General features: G+C 52.9%; 2 protein-coding genes across 2 annotated transcripts; both read right to left on the bottom strand.

The window, feature by feature from the left end:
• Window positions 1–5,834: 5,834 nt before the first annotated feature.
• MEPE (matrix extracellular phosphoglycoprotein) lies at window positions 5,835–11,725 on the bottom strand. The gene is made up of 5 exons (XM_039391007.1): window positions 11,649–11,725; window positions 10,861–10,932; window positions 9,230–9,283; window positions 8,376–8,468; window positions 5,835–8,265 (listed from the first exon to the last, which is right to left on the bottom strand). Exons 2-5 carry the CDS (start codon window positions 10,918–10,920, stop codon window positions 6,193–6,195), a joined length of 2,280 nt encoding a protein of 759 aa, XP_039246941.1. The 5' UTR covers window positions 10,921–10,932; window positions 11,649–11,725; the 3' UTR covers window positions 5,835–6,192.
• Window positions 11,726–13,754: 2,029 nt separating this feature from the next.
• LOC113990025 (integrin binding sialoprotein) lies at window positions 13,755–17,562 on the bottom strand. The gene is made up of 6 exons (XM_027725093.2): window positions 17,509–17,562; window positions 17,379–17,429; window positions 17,180–17,251; window positions 16,933–16,989; window positions 14,893–14,994; window positions 13,755–14,595 (listed from the first exon to the last, which is right to left on the bottom strand). The coding sequence occupies exons 1-6, from the start codon at window positions 17,560–17,562 to the stop codon at window positions 13,996–13,998; spliced, it is 936 nt and encodes a 311-aa protein (XP_027580894.2). The 3' UTR covers window positions 13,755–13,995.
• Between the last annotated feature and the right edge of the window lie 247 nt (window positions 17,563–17,809).

The following is a 17,809-nucleotide window of genomic DNA, read 5'->3' as shown; positions in this document are numbered from 1 at the left end:
CGCAGTGAGGCCTCCCCCGGAGCCCGCTCCTGTCCAGGCTGGACATGCCCGGCTCTCCCAGCCTGGCTCCATAGGAGAGGTGCTCTGGCCCTCTGAGCATCTTTGTGCCCGCTGCTTCCTTGCCCCTTCGTGCCGGTCCGGCGGGCACATCCTGCTTGTGCCGGGTCAGAGCCGGGCGCAGCCTCCGGGCGAGGCCTCACGAGGGCAGAGCAGAGGGACACGTCCCCCTCCCTCCGCCTCCCGCCCGAGTAACGCTGCAGCCTTTCGGTGGCTAAAGAAACCCAACGAAACCTCCCCTCCCCCGTGACAAATCAAACCCTTTCTTAACCTTCTTCCTCCGGGTTTATTACTCTGTTGTTGAAAAGACTCGTTTTAAATTTAACCCTGATTAAAAGCAATTAAAATGACACCAAACTTCCCTCTGCCCCCCACCCCCCACAACTGGTGAAAATCTAACAATTTAGATGCTTATTTCAAGTCTCTAAAGTCTTGAAGTTTTCAAGTGTTCAACTGTTCCTCTGCTGAGCGTTTCACAACAGGGTTAGGAGGAAGTTTGCTGTGCTTCTGGGGACAGCACCTTCCCCCCCAAGGCCCTGCTCTGCTGTGAAAGATGACACGGGAAAAAAAGTGAAATTAAAATTCCATTTTCCTTCTAGCCAGTCTGCCACTGGACCTGCATTCAAAGGGGTTGGCTGGAGCTCTTGAGAGTGGCAGCAACCCTGTCTCGGCCCTGCTGGATGCGGGATGCTCCTCAGCTTCCGATCCCATGGGCACTCTCGGGGGTGGGGAGGATGGTGGCAAGTTGTCCAACACTGCGGATAGCATAAGGATATTTTCAGATCATGCTCTATGTGAGGAGGTTCATTTCTTACAAAAATTTCTCTGTTATTACAACTGTTGCTTTTAGGCCAAAATGTTGAGAGTTTAAGGATGGTTGGGGATGACTTCCCCATTTTTCTCAGTCCTGAGTCTGGGAATTGAAGGAAACTCATTTCAGTCATCATATTCACATCCTTCATTCCTCATATTTGTTGCTGGTTTGAGGTACTTAATTATTCATATCTTAAATATATATTTGGAATTGCTCTAGCATCTTCACATTTGTATATCAAGCATTAAATCTCCTTTAGGATTTTTTTTTTATCTAAGCCCTTTGGATCCAAGATCTTTGGAAAGCAAGTGTTTAAACTGGATTTACTGGAGTATGAAACATCCCATGTATTAAGGCAGGGACCCTGTCCACTCACACTCGAGGTGCAGCGGAGGTTGGCTGAGTGGAACCGGCACCACTTGTATTTCAGGGTGGGACTGGATGGCTTTTAGCAGGAATGTGTTATTAGGGGCAAGGGAGGAGAGAGCTCTGAGGAAAAGGAGGGGTAGCTTTTAGTAAGTTGAACATTTGAAGGCTATCAGGCTTGATCTTCCTCAATGCTGCTAATGATCACAGCAGGGGGCTGAAAAAATGTTTCTTGTAAGACCCAACCCTTTTTAACTAAAGCCACTATTGAAAATACTCATCACTCAGTGGTGGAAGGGAGGGAAATCTCTTGCCCCTTCTCTGTGCATCCTACAAAAGCTGAAAAGGCCACATACCTGTTCTATCTCCTTCCATGTGGACCAGCTTTAAAGCAAGGCATAAAACCTCTGAAATACCCCTTGCCTTTCCATTTCATGAAGAAGAAGTTTACATCTCTTAACTTCCAAAAAGAAAAGGTTAATTATAGCCAACAGTGTAAACTAAGCCCAGATTGCGCTGGCTTCTATATTAATCACCCCGGAAAAACAGCATTGGGATTTTCACTGATGGCTATGGTTTGCCACCATTTTTTGTCAGAAGAAAGCAACTCATAAGGGAGAAATGCATGGTTCACTGGCCAGAGGTTTTCAGCTCTGTACTCTCCCAAATCAGGGGTACCCTGGAGATCAAAGCAAGGGTCATAAAATAATTTAAGAAGGGTGAATGTAGTATAAGATGTCATATACGGACATAGCCTGCTGCAGAGTGACATATGGTGGGTTATTGATGAGAGGGAGCGTGACACCTGGCTCCCCACACAGCTCAGCACAGGGATAGGATTGCATCCCCAAAGCAACCCTGCACAGCAGTCCTTCTAAATCCACCATAAGGATGCAGGGAAATAGGCAAGGATTACCAAAAGAAGCCCCGAAAAGATGATAATATTCACTTATAATAATTTTTACTAGTCCCACTGAGAATTGCATTGCAATTCATGTGTCAAATTGTGCCTTTGCTTGACTATAGCAATGGTTGTGACCTCGGAATACATTTCCCAATCTCTTAACGGGGAAGTGCTGGTGGATGGTCTATTAGAGAAATACATATTGAGACAGTTTGAATTAAGTAAAAACATTTTTGAAGCCCTTGGTGGGAGGCAGTAGTGAGTGGCTTGTTCTGCAGAAGAAAAACTCAGGTAGGTTTCTTATTGCTGAGACTGATTTGCACCCTTCTCAATGGCACTAAGTGCTTCTCTTGGCAAAGGATGGAGGCTTTGGAGCATCTTCCATCCTCCAAAAATCTGGATGTGCTCAGGGTCCCTCCAGTTGCCCAGGTTTGGCTGTCAGCTTAGCAGGAAGGCTGAGCACTGGGAGGAGGGGTTTGCTGGGGTCTGGGTGGTATTTCAGTCCATCTCAGTCCCTGCTCCTTGGCACGGGATGATGGCACTAAATAACTACAAGAGGTGAGGGGAAAAATCATTATTCTTCTATAGCTGTGTTCCTCTTCTTTTGAGAGGTACTGCTTTCAGCTTCTCCCTCCGGCAGTCTGCTTTTGCCCTCTTCTGAAAAAACATGGTGTTATAAGGGGGACTTGTGCCTCTCCGGGCTGCCCCTGCTGTCCCTGCACAGCCATGAAAGTATCTGTGTGCTGAGCAGAGCTATTGGTGATGGGCACCACTTGGCCTGCTCTGCACAGTCGGTGTCAAGCTCTGTACCTAAAAACATACAGTTCAAAACTCCTTTTTAAGCTCAGTGCTAAAGGTTGGTGCCCAACACCCTGTTTGCGGTACCCAGCTTCTAAACCTGTGAAAGATGCCTTTTGGACTAATGCTTGCCCCTTCAAATGGTTCCTCAAAGCTCATAATTGCTTTTTAGACTTCTTTTTAGAAGCATTGTAGCAGTTCTTTGCAACTTCATTGGCCTGAAGCAGTAGCATGATAGTGAAATTGGGCAGGAGGAGATCACAGCTCTGGAAGAGGTAAGGCGGCTTCCTCAAGGGGTTTAATACCCAAAGGCTGAGTTCAGCAGGTTTCCTCAATGACAATGCTGCTTCAAGATACATCACTGGAAAACCTGTGCAGCTGTGTGTGCGTTGGGCAAAGGACCCGACCTGAGCCTTGCCCAGCTGACCTGCTGTGGCAATCCCCAAGCAGGGGTCACAGATCATCTGGCTCACTTGACTCACAGGGGACCTGATGCCTTTTTCATCCAGCACCTGCTTTTTCTAGGACTGCTGCATGTGCTGGCACATGTGCAAAACCAATATTAACAGAAATCCACTTTTGTGAAATCTGAGGGGTTTTAACTTCCACAGGTGCTGAAGAAAACCCTCAGCACCTCATATGGGAGAGCTTTTAGGCTCCAGAAAGCAGAGATAGCACATAATAATGGATGTTTCTTCTCTATGCATGACACTTACCTGAATAAACAACCACCCATACTCACCTGGCCACATCCCCACAATTAGCATTTGTAAGAGTAGCTGAGGTTTTTAGGGACAATATCTTTTTTGCTCTGTACACACAGAAAGTACTTATCACTCTTCACTCTCCACTTTGATTCAATACTCCAGGAAAACCTTTTCCATGGGAAACTCACAGTTTTTCTGTTCAGTGGCCACTTGTGCTATTTGGCAGGTGAGTTTGGAAGAGCAGAGCCAGGCACCTTGGTGGTGGTGAGGAGAGAGTCCAGGGTGAGCATACCAAAATGCTGTGTGCCCCCGGGTGTAGAGCCAGAAATTCAGGCACAGAAATTCCAGGTGCTTTAACAGTAACTGTGCGAGGAGGTAATGCTGGTTTATAACTATATGCCATTTATACCTGAACGCGCCTGTTTTATACTTGACCTTGCCATTCAGGCAGGTCTCCCTGGGAGCTCAGGGAAGCAATGGGGCAAGAGGGCAGCAATGCCCATCAGGCAGAACTGGGCATCATTCAACAGGCACAAAACATTCCCACCAAAAGGCTTTTTATTCCACTAGATGGTGCTCAGTCCTTGCTTAGGGATATTGCTTAATTGTGTGGACAAGGATGCAGTCGAGACTGAGGATGGAGGTGACTGGGCACTACGCTGGGGTCCCCATGGGGCTGCAAACCCACCAGTTCCAGCCCTGCCAGTGGTAAGACCCCAAACCCACCCTCTTCCTATGCCAGGCAATCCTGCCGAGCCTGAGTTTCCCGTAACATTGCCATAGCCCATCAGACTGGGGGTGTGATGTGCTGTGGCAATTCTGGGGGTGAGTCACCCAGCCCAGTCTATCAGCAGCCCTGTAGCCCCTTTCACTGTGAGCCACATGGGCCAGCACAGAGGGTCCCTGAGCCTTGGAGGTCTTCTGGATGCTGCCATGAACCTGGGAAGCTTCAGGCAAACCCCTGCCACAGACTGCCTCGGTCTCCATGTCCCTGCAGCACTGCCACCAGGCTACCTGGGCTGGCTCCCCTGGGGGCACCAGGGCCTGGTGCCCTGGTGGGGACAGAGTGGGCACATGCAATTTTTGATCCTTTCTGCTGGAGACCTTGAGCTGTAGCAAAGCAGAGCCCCAAGAGCTGATGCTAACTGACAGCACCAGAGATACAGTGTTATCCTGGTCCTGATGGTTCCAGCATCAATCAACCGTGCATGATCCCTGAGACTCAAGTGGCCCAGAGAAGCTGTGGATGCTCCATTCCTGTAAGCATTCAAGGCCAGATGGAGCCCTGAGCAACCTGATCTAATGGGTGGCATCCCTGCCTATGGCAGGAGAGTTAGAACCAGATGATCTTTAAGGTCCCTTCTAACCTAAACCATTCTGTTATTCTATGGCCCAAAACAGGATCTGCCACTTCCCTGTGTGCAGTTGTGCAGAGGGCAGGGGAGCAGACACTCTTTGGGTACCTCATTTGCATCGTGGCTGCTCCCACCCCCTCCCTGCATGGGCACAGCGCTGGTGGGGAGTCCTCTCAGCATGTGCTGAGGCAGCACCTCCGCCCCTCAAGGCTCAGCACCAGTCCCACTGTGCCACTCACTCCAGCGCGCTGCTGAACATGCCTGTTTTAGCAGCTTCTTGGACAGAAAAAGCAACCTGCAATTGCATAAACAGTGATTAACTTCAGGCTCCACTGACGGCATGGCTCCAGCGTGTCGAAGCCCAGCCTGGCTTGCGTGCGGGGGCCAGCGGTGGGAATGGCGGCAGGAATGGCGGCAGCACGGCCAGAGCGTTACGCTGCTGCTGGAGGGACAGTGTGGCCAGCAAATGGTCAGCGTTCCAGAGGGCTCAATGGGGATTTCTCACTGCAGGAGATGGATGAGCCCAGGGGGGTGATGCTCTTGTGGGGTTCCCTAGCAAGCCCTAACTGCCCAGAGAGGCAAGTGGCCCTGGGCAGGATCTGGTGGGGTTTGATATACCAAGGGAGGTATGTGTAGGGCTTGTTGGCCAGATTGCAGTCCCACAAGCGATGGCTGGGCCAGGGATGTGCTGCGGCCAGAAATCTCCTTATGCCCAGGGACCAGCCCCACCTCCAGCATTTTTCTTGTGGCAGAGTAGCTGCCTGAAGTCCCACTACAAACATCAGAGTTAGCAGATCCTCAGGTACAGAAATGCCTTTATTTCTCCAGTAGGCTGGAAGTGAAACCGCGAGGACAGAGGCTTTTTCTCACTGTTTCTTTACTTGCTTCACATCAGTGCAAAAACAGCGCTACCCTATGCCGTGTAGCATGACTGCCGTTACATAGCTGTCTAGCACAGCAAACCCATGCATCCCTGCTGCAGCACCACATGCAGCCTCCCTCAAATTAACAGATTACATGAACCAGTGATTTTTGGCTCCTGGGCTGTGAAGCACTGCTTGCCCCCCGGTAACGTGCCCCTCACCCAGGCAAGAGCAGAGGCCACAGCGGGGATGCCAAGGGGGGGAACACAACATGTGGGACCCCCCAGCTCCACCACTGGAGCTCGCCGGGGTGAATACCGGCAGCCCCTTAGAGAGATCCCTGGATCCAGCGGCCATGGGGGTACCCTGGGGATCCCCACCCTGAGGGCCGAAGTCCTGTTTGTCCACTGTCACTGTGGGTGTCCCGCTCCCCCTCGGAGGACTGGCTGCTGTCAGCACCCCCAAGGCCAGTGTAGGGGCCGTGGGGGCCGCCCTCTGCCCTGCCGAGGGAGTAAAAAGCCCGCTCGCGGACGTGAAGTTCATCGGCGCGCTTCAGCTGGTCCACCTGTCTGCTGTGGCCCAGTGCTGCGAATGTCCCCGGTGCCCCAGTCCCCAGCTTTCTGCCATGGTGCCCAGGGAGGCGGCCACCCCCAGCTCCCGACACTGCTGCCCCAGTCTCGCCACCTCGCCCCCTCTCCCGGCCCTTGCCTGCTGCCATGCTGCCCACGTCTTGCCGTGCCTGTGGAGTGGGGCTGCCCCCTGCTTTGGTGGCATGCGACCTGCCCCCAGCATCACTACCACGGCTGCCAGCCTTTGTCTGGGCCCTGCTCGGTGTCTGGCTGCTGGCTTTCCCGCTTGGGGATGGTGGTTTGTCTGTCCTGGGTGTCTTGTCCAGTCCTGCTCCCCCTGGCCAGACCCTCACCCCTGCCCCAGGCTGTCCCTCCCCACGGGGCTTTGGGGTGGCTGGTCTCACTTCCCGACTCCCTCCTTTCCCCACCACGGTGCTCCTGCCTGCCTCCCGGCTGCTGGCTGTCACTGAGGAGGTGGTGCAGTCCCCCTCACTCACCCCAGGGGAGGCCGTGGTGGTGGCCAGGTGGACACTGGCTCCTTCAGCTGGGACAGTGGCCACATGGATGCTGGCTCTTTCAGCTGGGACAGTGGCCACATGGATGCTGGCTCTTTCAGCTGGGACAGTGGCAGTGGCCTCCTCATCATGCCCCTGTTGGGGGGTTGTGGTAGCCAGATGATCTGGCTTCCCCTTGAACGTCTGCCCCTCACCTCTCACCTCATCATCATCTTTCCCACGGATGCTGGCAACTGTGGGGACAGTGACGTGACCACCAGTGACTCTCCAGGGGACAGGGGTCACCAGTCCTTCCCCATAGCCACCAATGGTGGTGGCACCTTTCTCATCCTCTCCTGTGGGACGTGCATCCCTGGGTCTGCTGGTGACGCTGTCCCCATGGCTTGGGGTGGCTGTGGTGGCCAGTCCTTCAGGCTGCCTGCGAGCAGGGGTGCTGTCATCATCACCACCGTCAGGTGCTGCCGTGACACCCAGCCTGGGGAGGGGCCTGCTGGTTCCCGCAGTGGCGGTGCTGTCATCCTCACTGCCCACAGTGGCACCGGCCTGGGTGGTTTCTTGCTCCCCCACGTGGATATTGGCCCTCCCAATGAAGATGTTGACCTCATCATCCTTGCCTGGAGAGACTTGGGTGAAGCTAGTGGTCCTCGCTGTGCTGCCCAGGTTCTCACGGGTGATGGTGACACTGCCCGAGTCGGGGATGTAAGCGTATTCATCCACACCTGTGGCATCAACTTGGACGTCCTCTGTCTTCTCAGTGACGGAGGCAAGAGCAGCACCTCCTGTTCCTGTGCCTCGCATGACACCCTCCTGCCCTTGGCCAGAGACAGTGGACTCACCGCTGCCCTCATCCCCTGCCCCTCCAGTGACAGGGGCCCTCTCCCTCCCATCTGTCATCGCCCCCTCTGCAGGAACCACTCTGGGGGCACCAACATCCTTGTCCTCACTCCTGATACGTGACCTGTTCCCCACCACAACCTCACTGGGCTGTTCACCCTGAGAGATAATGGGAACATCACCATCAACTTCAACCACCAAATCCAGATCACCGCTGCCCTCTGAGCTGGACGGGGTGGGACCTGCAATGCCGACACCACCACGCGCTCGTGTGCCAGTGCCAGGGCGAGGACTGGGAGCATCCCTGCCAGCGCCTGGGGTGCTGCGGTTTTCAGGCCTGAGGACAATCACATTCTCTATTGCTTCAGTACTGCTATTGTCACTGTGCTCCGGGGTCGTCCTGGCCTCTGGCAGTTCCTGCTTGGCATTGTCCTCATCCAGCCGGCGGCTGGGGATGATACTCTTACGGTCAGCCTCTTCTTTCTGTGCAGTACACACAAGGGAGAGGTCAGGGCCAGCCCTGGTAACAGACAGCTGCTTGTGGCCCTGCAGCCAAGCCAGGGTCCCGCCGTGCCACCTGGGCACCTCCTCACCTTTATCTGCGTCTGGTTCCTCCGCGTTGAGAATGAGTAGACGTATTTGAAAACGTAGAAGCCATGCTTTGCGTTGCAGCCTTTCAGAAGTATCTGGTGGGGAAGAAAATAACCAAACCTCACAGTTTTCTTATGAAATGGATTGGCAGATCTTCCCTTGGTGTGCGTGGCATTGAAGCAGCGTCCCAACAGTACCCACTGAGACCCCAGGACAGGTAGGAGCCCTCACCACCTCATGGCCACCAGCATAGGCAGAGATCTGGGCAGGATGCACGTTCTCATATCCTGGGTTCTGGTGGTTTTGTTTTCCCTTGGGCTCATTTTCTGCCTGTGCTTGCTTTCAGGAGCTGTGAGTTTGGATTTTTTTGCAAGGTGGCTTAAGGCTTGAATAAATAACCTGGTTGATGGTCCCATCAGACATGAGTTAAGGGACTGATGGCAATCAAGCTACTGGAAGGACAGCAACTGGTTTCCAATAGGGAAAGCCAGGCATTTTCTTCCATACTACTCATTTGAATTATGATACTGATGCATTTTACACCAAAACACTTCGAAAAAACCCTGTAGCAATTGGGCCTGAGACTTTTACACCCTCACCTGTGGGTACACCAAGCATTTGTGTTCTGGGGCTGGGCAGGGGCAGAGGAGCCCCTTGGGGAGGAAGCCCTTCCCTCATCTGAGCACGTCACACCTTTCCCCACCCCTGCTCTTAGTAAGAGCTGTTCAGATGCAAAGGCGCTGCTGGTCTCTTTCTCCACGGATCACTGGGGCTACCCTCCAAAAGCAACTGTTTCTCCCTGTGCCTCTGGTGCAGGGCACCCCATGGGGTCTGGATGAGGCAGGAGGGTACATACCCGGTGCTGTCCCACACAGTTCCCAGAAGCTCTCCCAGACAGCGGGGGTGGCACCTGTGGGCAGCAAAACACAGGCAAGAGCTGAGGCATCAAACACTGCCCCAGCATCCAGGTGGCTCCCAATCCCCACTGCTGGCCACCCACCCTGCCCAGCATGATAGGTATGCCAGAGTGATCAGGGAAGGGTGGGAGAAATGTATTGATAAGCCAATAAATTCCCAGGCACTACTTGGGGCGCTGGCTTAAAGGAAGCAATAATAGGAAAGGTTTAAACCCCATTTCCAGGATCTGAAAAGTATTGCAAATTCTGCTACAGCATGATTGGTAGCATTAGTAGCATTGCACACTACTTTTCATAGGGTATTCTTGGTCTGCAAATACCCTTTTCTGTAAGTCTGCTGCAGAGTATTTTATTGCAGAGCAGTTTTAATACACAGCACCACTGCTCACACCACGGTGCTCCAACTCACTGCTGGCATCTGTGATGGGAGCCTGGAGCTCATTAGCTGGTGGTGTTTCCCAGTGTTTACTTGCCAACTGAGCAGCAACCTCTGTGGTCTCAAAACCAGGTTTCCATACATGCTTGCAGGCTTACAGTTCTCCCTGATTATCCTGTCATCTTTTGGAACATATTGGCCATCCCTGCATCCCTCAGGCTTGGGGCACTTGGTGATGGGAGTATCCTGTGAGTCCCACCAAGCCATTTCAGGTCTTCCCTACATGCCAGAGGGGGAGACAGGCCCATGGAGGGGAGTTCCCTTTGATCTCAGCAAAATTAGTCACTGAAACATCCCAAGTCCAGCTGAAATGGGTAAAAACATGCCCCAGAGTGTTAAATAATCCCAGGTTATTCCATTGTTTGTGAACAGTATCGAAGACTGGATTACAGCCCTGATCAAGTAGCAGAGTATTAACTTCTGTGCCGCTGTCTGAAAAGTAAATCTGCACTGATTTATTGCCTTTCCCTGTGTTGCCCTACTACAGACCTGGCTGTGCAAGCTTGCCCTGGGGGCTAAAGACACACAGCAGGGGTCCAGCCCTAAGAGAAGATGTGATTTCCCTCCTCCTTACCTGCCAAAAAAGCAAGCCTTTTCTAGGAGCAGACTTTCGCTCTAGCTGTGTATTTAGTGTGTTGAGCAACAATTGTGCAGGACAAAAATGGCTGCTGTTTTATTTATCTTAGTTTGCCCTTTGTTTTAGTTATATCAGTCAAGTTTTCACATTAGGAGACCTAGAAAGTAACTGCAGGTGCCCCTCTGACCCCTGTTACCCACATGGGTAAGATAAGCATCCTTTCTGCACCTCAGTTTTGTGGCTCCGCTCAGGCTACTTCCAAGCCAAAAGCACCTGGCAGATCCAAAATCCACACAAATCAAGGCAAAGAGTTATAGCCACCCAGACTGGCTCTTGCACAATGCCCTGATTGCTAAGCTGAAGGGACATGCTCAGCCACATCAATGCTAATAAATATTTTTCCTGCTGGGTTCACCTCTGCGGTAGCACCTCAGTCCCCTCCCCAAGAACCAGAGGTGTTACATGCAAGTACAACTCATGTTTTCCTGATGCTGAAAGCATGCTGGGTTGCACTGGATTCAGCAGCATGCTGGCAATCCGGGGAGAGCCATACTTACAGGTGTTGAGAGGGCTGTGCTGAGCAGGCACAGGCACAGGCAGACCAGGGCTGTTTTCATCTTGGGCTGCTCCTGGGGACACAAAGCGAAGCATCACTGGAGTTTGTCTTCCTAGGACTTGTGGTCCCCAATGATCCCGGTTAGCAGCAACCTAAAAGCTCCTGATATCCCAAAGCCCTCGTGGCAGCAAGGTTTTCCAGCAAACCCTGCTTTCTCCAGCTTTGTGGTGGCCTCTGACATCACTCTGCCCCTCTGCATTCCTTGCAGCAAAGGTGATGCTCTCGCCATGTGCAGAGGGCAGGGCCAGCAGCACCGAGTGGGTGCTCTGACATCAGGTACTTCCTAACTCCCTCTGTCAAAGCAGCTTGGGTGGGTATTTGCAATAAATGATCCCCAAAGCCACTGCAGGCTAAGCTGTTCAGTCATAAGTCTGAATTAAGAAACTTGCAGGCTCTTTTCAAGAACACTGATAAATGGCAGGAGGCAATAGCTCTGTTGGCCAGTAATTCTCATTTCACCCAACCAGCCTGGCTTGGGCTTGCAGGTCCATCCCAGACTCTATATTCAGCCATACAAGCATTGCTACAGGAAACACTAGAAGGAAATTCATGCACAAGAATCAGCAGTACAAAGCAGTGTAGGCTCAAGAGATATGCACAGCTGAGGATTGGGATGTTTCCATCCCCACTGTGGCTTGCCTGGAGTGAAAGCAGGAGAAGCCCTGTTCAGGAAAAGTAGAGGTGAAGGGCTAGGGAGAGACAGGGCAGGAAACTAGGTAAGAAGATTACCTTTCCCTGTCGGAGGCAGATCCCAGCGGCAGACCATGGAGTGTATGCCCACTTTGCTGAAATTTAAAGTTGGCCCCAGGTGCGCAGAGCCAATCAGCTCCTGCCCAGGGACATTTGTCAGCACTGGCAGCACCCGCAGATAACCAGGGGGAGTAATTTCCAGCTAAAAATGTGTTTGTGGTGAAAGACAGCTATCAAATGTTCCACCTGGCTGGATAAACAGAAAGCACAGTTTATAAATATCTGTTCTGAAGGCGAAATTGCTCGATGATTAGCGTAGATCTTAGTGTGGCACACAGCCAGCTTGGTTATTGATAAGAGGGTGTGCAGTGGGTCTTGGCATGCTCATTGTGACCGACGTGGGAAAGCCAGAGGGCTGCAGAAAGGGAAGGGCAATATCCTGAGCCAGGCCTGGTCCTGGGCATGACTGTACATCGCAGGGCAGCATTGGCCAAGCCAAGAGCTACCACCACGCCGTAGCTTCTGACACTTGTTTTTGGGTTTCAACCTCAATACCTCTGAGCTAAACCTGTGCAAGTACAAAATAGCAGAGTGGCAAAAAATGAAAAAAGGTATTTTTCCATGCACTTCTTGCACAGGTCCCTTCGAGCCCACCTTTGCTATGGAAAGGTGCTACAAAGATGTGTATGATGTACATACCCTTCTCCTCCCCGCCTCAAGTTTTGGTGGCATTGCTGGTCACCTATACCCTTGCCAAGAGAGGTTCCCCCTGCTGCAGCCAGCCTGGTTCAGCTGCTCAATGTGGTGATGGTGACAGCAGCTCTCATCCCACTCTGCACCAGCCCAAACCCTGGGAGCTTGCATGACTGCTGGATTAACACCAGAAATGTTTAAACCATCAGCATCCAGTCCCAGGTAGGAGCAGATCTCAGAGCCAGCTTGAAACTTGCCCTTGCCCTGGGAGCTGCAGCCAGATGCTGCCCCACAGGTACCAGAGCAGCCAGCCCGTGTGCCTTGGCTCAGGGAGGAGAGCTTTTGCCAGGTGCCTGGGGGGCTGACGCACACAGGACTGGGCTACGTGCCCTGTGGGAGTGGGACTCGGCCCCTGGCAGCGCCAGGGCCCTTTGTCCATGCTGGTTCCCTGACGTCTTTGGGCACCCCCTGGGGATGTGGATGATGGGGCTCTCATGTCCCTCCCACCAGCCATGAGGGCATACAGGGCTCCCCAGTGCCACTGTAGGGATTTGGCCCCAGGGGTGCCCACCCTGCAGGCAGCACCTCCTGCCTCCCCAGCATCTGCAGCCTGGTTTTGGCACAGAGAGCCAGTTTTGTACAATGCCCAGCAGTTTGCTGCTGTGAAACTGGACTCATTTTGCAGTCAGACCTACACTGGGAGCTGAACACAGGTTTCCTTTCTAGGAGTGCAAGAGCAGCATGGTACCTGCCATAAACCTGCCATCATTATTCCCAAATGGTGGCACCTGCCTGGAACCCAGGCATTCTATCCCTATCTGTAGTGCTGATCCCTAGCTACACAGGAACATGCTCCTGTTGGGAAGTAATTGTGAGCAGGGATCCTGGGGACTGCAAGCCAGGCATGCTCATCCCTGACGCAGGAGGCAAGTGGATGCATCGCTGTCTCTAGGACAGCCCTACCTTGCCCTGGGGATGAGACTGTGTGACAGGGCCATTTTGGGCTGCAGTACTGGTGTTTAACGCACACATCCAAGGTGCCCAGCCTTTTACCTGTGTGCCTGGCACAGGGATGCAGAAGCAAAGCCCTCATTGCAGGGGCATACATCTACAGCTAGTGATGCACAGAAAGAGAAATTAGTGTCTTTACCTCTATTAACATTGCCTACTGTGTGGCCAGGCCATGGGAGGCATGCTACCGAGGAATGGAGGATGTGGTAGTTATCACTGGAAATTCATGTCAACTCTACATAAAACATGGCTGTAAACCCAAAGCAGTGATGCTAAAAAGCATCCTTTCATTTTTCAGAGAGGACTCTATGGAGGCTTTCCAAGTTAGCCTTTCGTTCCTCCCTCCTTTCATGTGCATCTGAGCTGGAATAAAAAGATTCAACCACTGAGCAGCATGAGCACCTGTAACCGGTCAGCCCACCAACCACTGTGCTGCCCCACTGATCCCAGCAAATTTGGCAGCAAACCTTTCATCACCAACAAGCTCAGTTCGGTTGCTTTATTTCATTTCACTTTGCAAGATACAAAAAAAAAAAAACAAAGCCTGGGACGGAGCCAGTGTGCATGGTAAGCTGCCTGGCATCCCCTCTGGCGTGCAGTGGCTGCAGTGAGCCTTCGGATGCACCTTCCTGAGTGGCATGGGGCAGGTGGGGGGCAGCACCAGGGATGCCCCCCAACCCGCTCACTGGCTGTAGTAGTAATCCTGGCCATACACGTCGTAGCCGTGCCCTTTGTAGTAGCCGTACTCGTCCTCATAGGCCCGGTAGCTGTCCCCGCGGGCGTACTCGTCCTGCTCCTCATACCCACCCGCGGTGGTGCCCTCGTCCCCCCGGCTGTGGTCCCTGGCCGTCACATCGTAATCCCACAGCTCCCCAACTGTGGTGGCATCTGTGGTGGCGTCTGTGGGTCCCCCATCTCCCACAGTGGTCGCCTGGGTCAGCCCCTCTTCATCGGTGGTGCTGGCGATGGTGGTGGCTTCAGTTTCCTCCTCTTCCTCCTCCTCTTCCTCCTCTTCTTCTTCTTCTTCCTCTTCCTCCTCTTCCTCCTCTTCCTCAGCTGCACCAGTGCCCTCCTCAGCCACTGCAGTGCCATTGCCATGAGGTCCATCAGCCCCCTCAGTGGTGTTGGTGCTTGTGCCATTGATTCCATTCTCGTTCTCATCTACTTCTTCTTCCTCCTCTTCCTCCTCCTCATTCTCGTCACTGTCTTCATTTTCAGAGTCTTCCCCCTTGCTGGCAGTTCCATGCCTAACCCCCTTCAGAGTCCCTTGGCAGTCCTTGCCCTGGCAGGGGGAAGACAGCACAGCATTACTTGGGTGTCAGGAGGCTGCAGCTCCATGTGACAAGGGGCAAGCATGGGCACAGCTGAGCATCCCCCCCACACCTTGCATGGCAGGACTGTCTTTTTGGGGCACTCCTTCTAACCCCAAGTTAATACCCAGAGCTTGGTCCAGCCATGGGTGTCTTGCACAGCAGCCCCCCAAGGCAGAAAGGGGTGGAGGGCACCCATAGGTGCAAGCAAACATGCAGTGAACATACCCCTCCCCCTGGGTGCTCCCCTCCAGCTCCCCAAACCACACCTGCTGGGGAGATGCGACGTCTCCTCCCAGCCCACCTTGGCAGTCCCCAGGGGCTGCTCCAGCAGGATGGCCAGCTACCTTGGTGCCAGCATGAAACGGCTCCTGCAAGGACAGGGAGAGGACAGGGCAGGGGGTCAGCAGCAGGAGTGGAGCACAGCCCTCCCAGCAGCGAGGAGGGCATGCAGCATCCCCACACAGCATTTGGGCATTGCTCTGAGTTTCCTGCTTTCCCACGGGTCTTGTTCCAGACTGAAATGGAGAAGCTGCAGCAGGGCAGCTGGAGCTGTGCAATTAAGTGGTGGTGGCTGGAGTCGGGTGTTCCAATTCTGGCTACACATTTTGCTTTACAAAGCATCTAAAGGTTTTCTTTTGAAGTCATCTCTCCCAGTTTCCAGTAAACAAAGAAAGCCACAGGCACACTACACATGGACACACTGCACGTCATATGAGATGGTTAGTGAGAGCGTGATGGCTCAAAGCCAGGCATGAGCCTGAACCCCACCAGCAATCAGCCATTGAGCGCTGCTTGGCCCCCGAGACCAGAGCGGGGCTCCCAGCAGTGAGCTCTGCTAAAAAAGGCAATGAATATCCCAAATGCAAGCAGAGTCTGGAGCAACCATTCATGGGGCAGCTCACCCAGTGCCCAGCCTGGGAGGAGGAGCACGTTGCCTCTAGCAAATGAACCCTGCCATGGCAGGGAGACACGAGGTCAGTGTCATCCCTGCCCTGGGCAATCCCTGCTGCTCACATGCCAAGACCAAGGACACTTACCCTGGCATTTTGGGCAAATTCAGACCTTAAAATATGGGTGCACGTGATGCCAGAGAAAATCCAGGCTGTTTTCCTCTCCAATGGGAGAGCCATCGAATCGCACGGTGCATCCAGCTGTGCCGATGGGAGCGATGCTCCCCATCTAGTAGCTGATATAATTGGTCTTTACATACCTATAACTGACCTTTGGGCCTTTCAGCACAATTTCTCTTGCTGACCAGCCACTGTCAGTATTCCTGCATGGGAACAGCCACTGCTCTGGTTCCTTGGAAAGGAAAGGGGCAGCCCCAAACAGCAGCTACATTCCTGCATAACTCTTATTTTCTTCCTGAGGCTGCCCAATCCCACTACTGAAAGTTATCCCTAGAGATTGCAGTGGTAGGGAAGAGAAATAGGCAAAAAGGGGCAAATTGCAGGGAGGTGCTGATGCTGGCAGAGGTATCTGGGGGACAGGGGCCACCCCATACTGTACCCCAGCCCCAAAAAGGCCTCCAAAGGGGGTTTTAGTATCAGAGTCCCAGACTTTCATTAAATTATATATAAAAAAAGAAGGAAATAATAAAAGATGTGATTAGACCTGACACACAGGTTTCCAGGCATACCAGATCCTTCCTTCAAAGCACCCATTTGCTGGAGACCACTGGATTATTTTTGAGCATTTGCAGCTCACTGAGGCACAAGAGACCTTTGTAGTCCCTTGCATTTAATGTTGAACCTGGGTGAGTCTCACAAATGCAGAGGTGCCCAAGCTCATATTGATCGAACAGACAGGAGAAGCATTACCATCTGGACTGGTACAAATGGGCATTTCCCAATTTTCATCAGTTTGTGTCCCTCCCTCCACACACATAAGTGCAGAGCATAACTGTGTTTTCCATAGTGATCTTGTCAGCACTGTGGGGGCAGCACACCCTGAAAGGGGACGGTAAGAGGAGTTCCTAACAGCGCTTTCTTCCTTGCATGAGCCTCCCTGCTGCTGCCTTTTGGCCTGTCTTGCTCCTTTCTGAGCCACTGAAAATGGAAACCCAGAGCATTTGTCTCAGGGTTGTTTGTTGCATCCCCCCCACAGGAACAAAAAGGACAGAAAAAAGGAAAAAAATCCACAATAAATAATAAAATAAGCCCCAGAGTAGAAAATCCAGTTGCATCCGGAGCGCAAGGCTGTGGGCGGTCAGCAGCCACAAATGCTGATGAGCAGAGACTACAAAACCAAAGAAAGTTCCCAATTTCCCGTATTTGTTTTGCAAGCTGTTGGTTTGCCATACTCACCCCCCCTTCCTCCTCCTCCTCCGAGCCATCCCCCTCTTCCTCAGATGAGTCACTGCCCTAAGAAGAGGGAAAACCAAGTGGTAGGCGAGTGGGTGGGTTTCTGCTGGCGTCACAGTGCGAGGCTCTGTGCCCAGCCCCGCAGGCCAGGGGCAAAGAGGGCACAGACCATGCCTCCCAATCTCATTTGGGCCAACATCCCTGCATTTGGTGGGTGGCGAAGCATCGGCAACCCCTCCGAAGCACCCACCTGGTACCGTCGCTGCGGGGGATACACATAGATGTACCTGTACAGGTAATGCCGGTGCCTGTTCTTGAACACCTACCGGGAGAAGAAGGGGGTAAATCCCATCAGTCTGGGGGCTTGGGTACAGGAGCGACCGAAATGTGCTCTTCCTCAAGACCAGCACCGTGTGGGACTGGGCGCGCAGGGTGGGGGGAGACCCTACCGCGTTTTCTTCCGAGTCATCCAGCTTGGCTCGCCGCAGCCAGCTCTTGACCTGGGGGAAAGGGTGGGTTGACACAAGCCCCACACCAGCCCCGGCAAGGACGGGGTGTCCCCCCCTGCCTGGCACTCACCGAGAAGGCACACGCCATCCCCACCAGGCAGACAAAGACCAGGACTGTCCTCATGGCTGCTTTCTCTAGGAACAGTGAAACACATTGAGCGCTTGCTTTTCAGCCTCAAACTATCCATGTGTCTGTGTCCACATGGATGAGCAGGGAGAAGAAAGGCTGACCTCCAGCCACCTCTTGATGGGATCTCCCAACCCCTCCCCAGACCTAAATCCTTCCTTTATTTTTTTTTTCCTCCATGAATACATCATTTTTCAAGAAGCCACAAAATAGCAGAAAAGTGAGTTTCACCACGTAGTAGATT

Source organism: Pipra filicauda, unplaced genomic scaffold, assembly GCF_003945595.2.
Source record: "Pipra filicauda isolate LSUMZ 115617 unplaced genomic scaffold, ASM394559v2 scaffold8_size5757611_pilon, whole genome shotgun sequence".
Lineage (NCBI taxonomy): Eukaryota > Metazoa > Chordata > Aves > Passeriformes > Pipridae > Pipra > Pipra filicauda.
The sequence above is the reverse complement of the archived record's forward strand: the minus strand, read 5'-3'. Positions and strand labels throughout refer to the sequence as shown.